This window comes from Ochotona curzoniae, unplaced genomic scaffold, assembly GCF_017591425.1.
Source record: "Ochotona curzoniae isolate NIBS_2020 unplaced genomic scaffold, NIBS_Ocur_1.0 contig_3819, whole genome shotgun sequence".
Classification (NCBI taxonomy): Eukaryota; Metazoa; Chordata; class Mammalia; order Lagomorpha; family Ochotonidae; genus Ochotona; species Ochotona curzoniae.
Window position 1 is genome coordinate 1,312,077 of NW_024466004.1, and position 11,452 is coordinate 1,323,528.

An 11,452-nucleotide genomic window follows, 5' to 3' on the forward strand; every position below is an offset into this window, starting at 1 on the left:
TATAGGGAGAGGAGAAGAGACAGAGAGAAAGATCTTCTGTCTATTGATTCACTCCCCAAGCCAACGACTGGAGCTGAGCCGATCTGAAGCCAGGAGCCTAAAGCCTCTTCCAGGTCTCCCATGCGGGTGCAGGGTCCCAAGGCTTTGTGCTGTGCTTAGCTGCTTTACCAGGTCACAAGCAGGAAATGGAATGGAAAGCAGGGAGCTGAGTAGGAAGTGGAGCTGCTGAGATTAGAACTGGCACCCATATGGGATCCCGGGTATGCAAGATGAGGACTTTAGCCATAAGGCTACCATGCCGGGCCCCCTACCACATTTCTTTCACCATTTGTTGGTTGATGGGTGCCTGCATTTATTTCAGAACTCGGCTATGTGGATAATGCTGTAATAAACATAGGAGTACAGATGCCTCTAGATACACTGATTTCTAATCCTTTGGATATATAGTCAGAAGTGGGATTATTGAATCATACAGTGATTCTAATTTTAGTTTTTTTGAGGTACCTCTGTGCTGTTTGCAACAATAATTCTACTAAATTTACATTCCTGCTTTGGCTCAATTGGCTAATCCTCTGCCTTCAAGTGCCAGCATCCCATATGGGTGCTGATGAGTGTTCCGGCTGCTCCACTTCCCCTCCAGCTCCCTGCTTATGGTGTGGAAAGCAGTAGAGGATGATCTAAAGCCATGGGACCATGCACTCACATGGGAGACCTAGAAGCTCCTGACTCCTGGCTTCAGATTGGCTTAGCTCCGGCTGTTGGGGTCATTTGTGGGTGAAGTTTAGCAGATGGAAGATCTCTGTCTCTCTCTTCTCTGTGTAATCTGCCTTTCAAATAAAAAGAAATACTTTTTTAAAAATAAAAAGCTTATATTCTCTCAGCATTGCATAGGGTTTACTTTTCTCTATGTCCTTTATTGTTATTCTTCATCTTTTTGATAATAGCCATGTTGATAGGTGTGATATATTGTGGTTTTAATTTAAGAGAATGGGTGGCATGTAGCCATGAGGCATGTATAATATTGTTATTTTTTGCTTCTTTTTAAAAAGATTGATTTATTCTTTTTTTTTTTAAAGATTTATTTATTTATTGGAAAGTCAGATATACAGAGAGGAAGAGAGACAGACAGGAAGATCTTCCGTCCAATGATTCACTCCCCAAGTGAGCGCAACGGCCGATGTTATGTTGGTCCAAAGCCTGGAGCCAGGAACTTCTTCCGGGTATCCCACAGGGGTACAGGGTCCCAAGGCTTTGGGCCGTCCTTGACTGCTTTCCCAGGCCACAAGCAGGGAGCTGGATGGGAAGTGGAGCTGCCAGGATTAGAACCGGCGCCCATATAGGATCCTAGCATGTTCAAGGTTAGGATTTTAGCCTCTAGGCCATGCCGCTGGGCCCAAGATTGATTTATTCTTATTGGAAAGGCAGATATACAGAGAGGAGGAGAGACAGAGATAAAGATCTTCATGTGCTGGTTCATTCCTCAAGTGGCTGCAATGGCCGGAGCTGAGCTGATCCAAAGCCAGGAGCCAGAAGCCTCTTCTGGGTCTCCCACATGGGTGCAGGGTCCCAAGGCTTTGGGCCGTCCTCAATTGCTTTCCCAGGCCACAAGCAGGGAGCTGGATGGAAAGTGGAACAGTTTGAATTAGAACTGCGCCTATGTGGGATCCTGGCGCTTGCAAAGAGAGGACTTTAGCCGCTAGGTTACCATACCAGGATATATATGTGTGTGTATATGTGTGTATGTGTGTGTGTGTATCTATATATACACATATACTTCTTAAGGAAATGTTCAGATATATATTGCAGTGGGCAGAATCGAGTAGTGGCTCCTCTACACCTGTTACCCAGCTGCAGCATGGAGAACTCACCTTGTTTTATATACCCTGCCGCCTTCTCGTAATACCTTAAACTGAATCCCAAGCATACCCATTTGTTCATAAGTATTTTCAGTTGTATGTTGCTGGAAAATAGACTGAAAACTTGAAAAAAAAATGTGGGGTACCTAGGAAGCTTACCATCTTTGCCATTTTTAAGTATGTGGTTGAGAGGGGTGAGGGACACCATTGCTGTGCAGCCACTACACGCGCCTTCTGCAGGACTCATTCCGTGTTATAAAACCACAGCTCTGCCCACTAAACACTCACTCTCCATTCCTTCTTTCCTCTGGCCCCTGGCAGCCACCCTCTCACTTTCTGTCTGCAGATTTCATTGTCAGGTTCCTCATTTAAATGGAGTCACACAGTATGCTTTTCCACTTATGACAGATTTTATTCCACTTGGTATAATTTTCTCAGGCAAATGTCAGCATTTTCTTTCTGAGGCTGAAGAAAGTTCCATAGTGTGTGTGTGTGTGTGTGTGTGTGTGTGTGTGTGTGTGTGTGTGTGTGTGTGATATTTTGTGTACCCATTTGACATTCATTTGACTTCCACTGGAACCAATGGGTGTTGCAGTCCAGCCTGGTGCTGCCCTCCTCACCTAAACCAGTGGGAGCTGCAGCCTAGTTGGAGTGACCCGCAGTAACCCCCACCAGGCCCGCCCCCTACCCTGGTTTGCCAGTATGTGTAGCAGTAATTCAGTCTGTCCCACACCCCATTCCACCCCAGCCCCTGTCCTGGTTTTCGTGCCCTCCCTTGGAAGTGGTAACTCAAGAGGGAGGAGTCCACTATTTCCCTCCCAGGTCTCTCCCACTCCTGGATTGTGTACTTTCCAGGTAGTTCTGTGGTTTGACTTGACAGAACTAGCCCCCCAGTGCCAGCTTCTGCCAGCTGATGCTGTGGCTAAGCCCAAACAACCCTCACCCACTCTAATTTTGTTTGTACCAGTAGGAATAATCAGCCCATCCTGGCTTTTCCCTGGTCTAGTCCACATGAGGTGCACAGGTGTTGTAGCCCTGCTTAGTCTGGTTTGCCCCCATCCCAGCCCATGCTCTCCTGTGGGAGTAGCTGTCCAGCAAAGGAACCCCTCTTATTCCCCTGCTGGCTCTGTCCCCTCCCTTCCTTGTTCTCACGTGTGCTGGTTGGGCGCTGTGGTCACATCCGGTACAGGTAACCTCACCTTGCCACGGGCAAAATTTAAAAGCAGTTTTTAAGACATAATAACTCATTGATGTCATCAAATATATAGTCTTCAAATTTCTCTTTGTCTCATAAATATTTTATGTTAATTGTAATTATTTTTGAACTGACATTTCTGACTCACAAACTGTTTCATCATCTTTCTTATACAGAGTCTGGTCGAGAATCTGTCCCACCAGGGCCACTTCCCAATGTTTCGAATGATGCTGGTGTTCAGGTCAGCCGCCCTGTCGTAGAGAATTCTGGCCAAGGCTCATCGGAAGCCAACACGTCTGCCTCACCCAGTAGAGAAGACCTCATCCTTCAGCCGGTCAGCTGCTGTACCTTACTCCCTGCATGCAGAGGGCTAGGCTGGGCTGGACACCCGAGACACAGAGCTAAGATGGTTTCCTTTGACAGGTCTCGGTCCTGGTCCTGAAGGTGCATGAGGTGACTCTGGGGCTTGAGGTACGCGGTGAGGACCTGACTATAGCCCTGCAAGCAGAAGAACTGGCCCTCCAGCAGCTGGGCACCGTGGGACTCTGGCAGTTCCTGCATGGGCAGTCCCCAGGTGAGGCTAGCAGTTGTGCCAGGAGGGCTGAGGGGATTCAACTAGGGCAACGGTCGGTAACTGACACCTACCACTGTCTGTGCTCAAAGGGACAGCTGTTCTAGTGCATGTCCTTGGTCTTTGTCACTCACAGCCATCAGAGGAAGGGAAAGCTCCAGCGATGCTTCTATATTGCAAGGAGCCTCTGTGAGCTCTTTCCTGGGCTCGGCTGTCCCTCGGCTGTCCCTAGGCTGTCCCTCCCCAGTACTCCTGGAGCTTCTGTGGGGACAGTGTGCACCTCTTCACATTTGTAATTGGCAGTTTGAAACTGTATCTGGTATGGAATCAGTTCCATCCTATCATGTTAAGGATTCATTTCCACTGTATATATAACCAAAAACAAACAAACAAACGAAACAAACCTGGGCTCATGTTAACATGCTTCATTAAAAGTCAATTTCAAAAGTACTGAGTAGATATTAAAGCATCAGATGATAACGCCATGACTGCCTGCATCTAGCAGTGACTGTGGTAAGTGTGCCGTGCCCTTCCTGACCTTCCAAGTCCCTGAATGTGCTCTCCGGGGCCGCTCCCTGTTGCTCACCTGGCCTGTTAGGTCACCGTCCTCAGTTCTGTTTTTATTATATCCTTTTCCTTTACTTTATAATTTTTTCCATGTGTGTTTCTCCGAATGTATTAAGTAGCTTACAGGTTTTTAGTTTTTCTAATAAGAACTATAGCCTGTAGTTTTTTTGTGATTGGTTTCTTTCATGAGATACAATATTCTTGAAATTCTCACAAGGTATTAATTTACTCATTCACTCTTATTACCACATCACAATCTATTATATAAATATGGTACTTTTGCATTTTTATTTAAAAAAATTTTTTTGAAGATTTATTTAGTTTTATTACAAAGTCAGATATACAGACAGGAGGAGAGACAGAGAGGAAGATCTTCCGTCCGATGATTCACTCCCCAAGTGAGCGCAACAGCCAGTGCTGCGCCAATCCAAAGCCGGGAACCAGGAACCGGGTCTCGCACACGGGTGCAGACTCCCAAGGCTTTGGGCCGTCCTCAACTGCTTTCCCAGGCCACAAGCAGGGAGCTGGATGGAAAGTGGAGCTGCCGGGATTAGAACCGGCGCTCTTATGGGATCCCGGGGTGTTCAAGGCGAGAACTTTAGCCATTAGGCCACGGTGCCGGCCCCACTTTTTGCCTTTTTAATTGAAATAAAATTTTCATAGTGTAAACTTTACTCATTTTAAGTGTACACGTTGATGCATTTTATTGAATTTACTGAGTTGTGACGCAAGCTTCAGGTCCTCTCCAGCATCTTCCAAACAGCTCTTGTACTCTGTACTCTTACCTACTTCTCCAGACCCCTGGGATGTTTCTAGGTGTTTCCTGATTTCAGAGAAGTTGCTGGAAGTAGCCTTCTGCATGTCTCCTGACATGCAACATTGTAGAGCTTCTCTGGGATATTTCTGAGGTTATAATTTCTAGATCATTTCTCTAGGAACAGCTTTCACTTTACTAAGAAAAGTAAGGCCAGATTTTTTCCCAAAATGATGGTACCAATTTTTGCATTTCCCGAAATACATGAGTTGTTCCATATCCTTGGCTAAGCCTGAGGTTGTTCTTTATGGAATTTTGGAGAAATCAGCATAGATCCTACTTGCTTGGTTCTAGCAAGCAAGAGATGAGGAACCTAAGACTTTTGTACCAAAAGAAAGAGACATAGAAATTAATAGAATCTTTCCTTGGCCACGAGCCCAGTCAGACTCACAGCAAGGGCTGCTCATTGGCCCTTAACCTGTGTTCTCCCAGAAAAAGCATTATACCAAAGTAGATAAGCCACGGACTTTGTGGTCAGCCTGCCCAGCTTTAAGTCCTGTAACTTTGGCCAGCTTATTCTCTGTAACCTAGTTAGTTCATCTGTGAGATGGTGGTCATGAGCATTCTTTAGGCATAAGGTTGCTGTGAGCATTACATGAAAAGCGCTCATGTCAGTTACTAGCTGTTAATTCATGAACCTTCTTATGTTCCTTTTCCTAGGCCCAGGCGTCCAGGAGGCCACCCCAAAGTCTGATCACCTTGGACCAGCCGTGGGCCTCCGCTTCGAGGTGGGGCCTGGTGCAGCCGTTCATTCCCCTCTGGCCATGCAAAATGGCTTCCTGCATTTCTTGCTTCGAGGCTGTGACCTTGAGCTGCTCACTTCAGTGCTGAATGGTCTGGGACCCTTCTTGGAGGATGAGGAGATCCCAGTGGTGGTGCCCATGCAGATTGAGTTCCTGAACTCCAGCATCACCCTAAAGGTGAGAGGATCCTGTGGGTTTAGCCCTGGACCTTGTACAGCAGGGAATTGTAGCAGCAACAGCTGTTTACCTTTTCCCTTGTGGTAAGAGGGTCAGGTAAGGACATGCATGTTAGCATTTCTGTGTTCTGTTAGTGTGGAAATAAATGTGTATGGCTCTCAAGGCAGTCTGAGCGCGGGTGAGAGACCTTGTCTCTAAATGCAGCCTTGTCCTTGGCACCCCTCATCGCTGCAGGCAAGCCCTCAGCCTATCCTAGCTTCAGTTTTACCAGCCGTGGTTAAGGGAGAGACTGTTGGTCACAACAAAAGCACAAAACTGCTCTGAGCCGAATGGTAGCAGGCACAGTCGCATTGCTGTCTAGAGGTGTCATGTGCTTTCCCACTCTCCCCTAGGATGATATTCCGCCCATCTACCCAACGTCGCCAGGCCCGCTCCCCATCACTGTGGCCCTGGAGCATGTTGTGCTGAAGCGGGGTGATGATGGTGTGTTCCACTTGGGCGGTGAGTTGTGCTTCCCAGCCTCCTGGCCCCTGCCTTTTGTCTCCTGTAAGTGAACAGACAACAGCTGGCAAGTGGCCGGTGGTGGCAACACTTTGTCACTTGAAATTTTCACTTTTTTTCCAGCCACTGCTCAGGACAGACTGCCAACAGAAGTACCTAAAAGTGAGAAGCAGCAACCCCGCAAAGAACAGGTGTTTATGATATCCACAGGAGAGGTCTTTGGACAGCAGGTGAGGCCCTAACTGAACGGCACCTTCCCATAAACCCTTAGGGACTATAATTCTGGAAGCAGGAGAACCCTGAGGGCTGAAAAGGTGGCTTGTGCCATGTATATGGCAGTCTTGGCTCCTGTTACCTAGTAGCAGTTTCTAGGAGTACTAACCAATAAGTGAGGAGCTAGAAGCAAAAGTTTGTTTGATCGTAGAGTTCTATTGATGTTCGTGTAAGAGGAGAATGCCAGAGTGGGAAGTACCTCTTAGATCTGGATGAGTTCTCCTGATCATTGGCTTAACTTATAGATTATTCTGCTTGAATTATTCCTTTATTACCCTTACTGGTTGTTGTTGCAAGGTGGTATTACCATGTACATTAACTGTGAATGACTTATTTTTTCTCAGGTGAAAGAACTGCCCACCCTACAAAAGGAACTTATAGAAACCAGACAAGCACTGGCCAATGCCAACCAAGAAAAAGAAAGACTTCTTCAGGAGATTAGGAAATATAACCCCCTCTTTGAGCTCTGATGGCAGTGGCTCAGCCATCTGCGCCAGAGAGAGAAATCACCAGCAATAGCACCACCTAGGACAGAAGGCCCCACCTGGTGTCAAGTCCATCTGCCATGGATGTCAGAGCAAGTGAGGGTGGGTGTTCAGCCACTCCTCAGGGTGTGCTTCTCACCTATTGTTGTATCTTGGATGAAGGACAGGGCGAAGGACGGCCATATCCCAGGATGCATGGGTGGCTGACACACCATGCCTTGTCTGTATAAAGCCTTTTGGCCTTCTGCTTACTAGGTGGAATCTTCTTGACACTGTAGGGCCATTTCACATCCTAATTTCATGTCAGAAACATTTGCTACCTTTGCAGCCTGTGTGAACAAGTGGAAAGTACCCACCTCCCCAGTTGCCCACAGAGCCACCAAAGAGTCCACGTCCCAGAGCTTCCTGTGGCAGGCCTGAGAAGTCCTTGACTTAAGCTTTGAACCTTGCAGTAGAGAGGAACAGGAAGTAGTCTCCCAAGGGGGGCCAGGGAGCAGGAAGGGCATACAACTAAAGGAGTCCAGGGCTCTGCCTTTTTTTGGACAGGGAACCAAAGCCTGCCATCTTGGTGGAGGGTCAGGCTTCCTGTTACACTTTCATCATCATGGTGCTGAGGTGGAAAGCAAACAGCAGTAGCTCAGTCCTCTCTGTTAAACAGTTTTAATCAAGGAAATGTTTTCCCAGGCTGGGCTGGGCTGTGGTAGAGGTCAACAGGGAAGAAACTTGAATCTACACTCCCTCCACTTGCCTACCTAGAGACCCATCCCTCTCCCACAACTGCACCTGAGGGCTTGCTATTGTTCTTTCTGGGTCCCTGGCACATCTGTGTTCTCAGCACTGGGGTTTGCCAACAGTGCTCTCCTTAGCACCTGGTGGTTTGGAAGCTAAAAATGTGTTTTATGTATACACATGGTAACCTGTTGCTTCTTATCCCCCTCTCATTTAAAAATCATGTGATTTTGACTTATATACACCCGTAAGTAAAACCCTTAACCTTTCTGGGTTTTGTCCCATCCCCAGAAAAGTTATTTCCTCTCTTTTTCCTGTCTCTCAGTTTCACCCATGCTGCTCTGTGATACACTCCAAGTTGCACTGATTGGACAGAAAGTTAATCAGCTAATACCTTGACTAGTTAAGATGATAACAGTGATTTAAGTAAAGTCAGTAAAGTCTTAAACATACATGACCTGGAGGAAATATAAAGTGATTTCTTTCACAGGTTATCATGCTTTGCTTGTATATTCTAGTTCTTTGAGGGTAAAAAAGAAGCAAATATCATGGAGAGCTAATATGTTCAGAGCTAATATGAAGAGATAATATGTTCAGACTGTGAAAGAACTTTTGTCAAGTGTTTTCACTAAGGCAAGTTTTAACACTGTTATGGGATTGTGGGACTCTGTCAATGTTTACAAAACAATTTAGAGATTTAGGAATAAAGAAACGTCTTTCTGGAAATGTTAACAGAAAGTTTCCAGGGGTTGAGGCTTAGTTCAGTCCTGTTTAAGCTTTGTATAAATGACTTGAAGAGTAGGATTTTATAAAGAAATCTAATGAAGAGGTTTCAAAATGCAAAAATCACAGCAAGGTCATAGCAAACAGGGCTGTGGAGACTCAAAAAAGCAACAGGTGAGGCTCAGCGTCAGAAGTGTAAGGATCACTGAGTGACGTGCAGGGAGCTGTTCAACAGAGAGGGAGCAGGCCCAGCGCGCTGCTGGGAGTCAGAGCCCGCCTGCCCCTGTAGTCAGCAGGAAGGACGACTCGGGACAGCATACAGAACTGCACCCTTGCAAAGCCCGCGTTCTGTCTCAGTCTAAGTACCATGTATTTATAGAAGTTTTATAAAATGGGCAGGGAAGGGAGTGAGGGTCCAGAGGGTAATGGAAAACTACCAGGGGGGAGATGTGCTCCTATGGGAGGACACCTCTTCCAAATGTTGACCATTGTTCTACACAAACGCCAAGGGGAGTGCTCACCAGACACCCAGCCCAGAGTAAGGACTTGGTCCTCAAGTACTGGCTCTGGGGCTCTACCTCACAGCCTTAGGTAAAACAAAGCACTTTCTACAGCAAGTCAGAAAGTTAAGCTTGTTATCCAAGTAGATACAGAAGGTTGAAGAGGAATCCTTGTAGAATGACCTCTGAAAAGTAACTGTAGAAAACTAGGGCCTTTTGTGATATACAGCTGAGAGGTATATGCATCCCCCTACAAACTATCCTTTAGAGTGCTTTTGAATGCTGAACCACGTAGACTGGCCCTTCCCAGTATGGTGGTTCTGATGTCCCTGAGAAAGGTGGGAGACCAGTAGCCAGGAAATAGAATTATTCAACCTGAAGCTCCCCAAACTAGTTTAAAATCAAAGCTGTTTCCTTCCTTTCCATCCTTCCTCTGGTATCCCTCCATACAAGGGGAATGTAGAACAGGCATTGCTTTGGTCTACTTAAGGGGAGGCAATACAAATACATCCAGTGAGTTCCAAGGCTTAGAGACCAAGCACGGCCCAGCTTTTTCTGGGTTCTGAAGGAGTCTGGAACTCTTGGCTATTTGACAATTGGCAGCTTTGGTCATTGTATGTTTAAGTCCTCCTTTAGGAAATGTGGTGGTAGGATATTTCATGGGATTTTTGTAAAAATCACATAAAATCTCATATTCCTGCTCACTGGGAAATGAGACTTTCATAATGAACAAATGTGAACTGGTAGTTATCTCCTCTATAATAAAAGGAGAAAGTCGTGTCAGCCCCTTGATCTCATTGGATTTCTGCCTTGGAGCTGCAAGACTCAGAACAAGAAATAACAAAGAATACCTCAAGAAAACGTGTGGGGTGACAGCACCTCTCCAAGGCCTCAGTCACTGCACTCAGTCATTTCAGCTGTGAAGCATTTACATCCATGGTACAGGTCTGTAATTTGGATTTCCTGTTTACATGGACATACTGGGACTGTGCTTAGTGTATGTGAACTTGAGTTGAAATCTTCCCTTTATCTGAGTTGTAGGGATGGCTGTTACTATCACACTCTGTTTTCAACTCCTGTAGTAGTTTCTCTGACTTAAGGCAAAAGTAGGTTCTATCCACTGGCTGGCTCGTCTTCAGTGGCTTTTCCAGCTGCCCTGTTATTGCCATAGTCTCAACCTGTATGCTTCCTTTTCCATAGTCCTATAAGAAAGAACTCCTATATGTGGAACACACAGGAGAGTAAACACTATTGGACTTATTTATGTTTGTTTCCTTTTGGGAGAAATGCAGTAGTGGGAAGGAGGTAGTTTTGAAGTATGGCCACAGTACCACAGGAACTCTCTATTCCCAAAAAAACTTTGTGTGAGGGTTTTTTGTTTTATTTAGTACATGCTAAAAACATTTGACTTCTGCTGTAGTAAAATTACTAAGTTATGGAAACCAGTGGGCTTTACCACACAAGCTAGTGGGATGACACCTCGCTGCTTGAGAAGTATCCAAGTTGTCTTCACCGCCCACACGTTCAGTCATCACTAAGCATTTCCATCTGGTGTGGCGCCTTCCTGGCTGCTGTCTGCCTTCTGCCCGAGTGGGGTCTCCTCGTTCACCCCTGGCGCAAAGGGAAGCACTCCTACGTAACCCTTCACAGTGAGGCTTCACTAAGTGACCAGACTTGGGATTTCATTTTCCTCTCATTAAGCTGCAGCCTTAGCCAGCATCTCTGATTGTAACAGGTACAGTCCCTCTCACTGTTTTTTTTTTTTTTTTTAATTTCCTGTTAGAACTGCAAGAGTATCTTTTCTTGTTGTTAGTTCAAGATTTAGCTTGAGTCTTATAGCATTTCTTCATGGAATTCCCTGCTGAAGTGTCTTCTCCTTGGCTAATCAGATGTTTGAAGTCATGAGTTTTAATGTAAGATACTAATGGTAACATTTGTCCAACTTCATGAGTCCAGCTGTTTCCCCACTCAGGGTGTTAAACAGAATTGGAATCTTTAAGACATGCTCAGGAACACTTCAAAAGAAGACAGCTTCAAAACCCTTATCCTCTCATGACATTAATTGGTAGAGAAGAAAGAACTCTGGGGGATTGCCAACTATATACAGTAGCCTTACTTCTGGTGATCACTGTCAGTAAAAGGTCAATAATGGTCAATCAATGGTCACTCCATTCTCTTCTGTCTGAGGAAAACAATGAAAATATATTGATGAACTGGAATCCTGGTCAGTATTGGAAAATTTTAATGTTGCAATAGTTAATCAGACTGTACTGGTTCTGTGAACCAACTGGAAAAATAAAAGGCAAATTAAACTTATT

The 11,452-nt window shown here is 45.6% G+C and overlaps 1 protein-coding gene across 1 annotated transcript in view; it reads left to right on the forward strand.

The window, feature by feature from the left end:
• The window catches only part of UHRF1BP1 (UHRF1 binding protein 1), a 66,341-nt gene extending 54,891 nt beyond the window's left edge, over positions 1-11,450 (forward strand). Inside the window, exons 16-21 of the mRNA XM_040983225.1 lie at positions 3,228-3,385; positions 3,475-3,625; positions 5,664-5,923; positions 6,316-6,424; positions 6,548-6,654; positions 7,042-11,450. Of these exons, the coding sequence (XP_040839159.1) occupies positions 3,228-3,385; positions 3,475-3,625; positions 5,664-5,923; positions 6,316-6,424; positions 6,548-6,654; positions 7,042-7,167 (911 nt within the window). The 3' untranslated portion in view covers positions 7,168-11,450. The remainder of the gene's footprint in view (positions 1-3,227; positions 3,386-3,474; positions 3,626-5,663; positions 5,924-6,315; positions 6,425-6,547; positions 6,655-7,041) is intronic.
• The last annotated feature ends 2 nt before the right edge of the window (positions 11,451-11,452 follow it).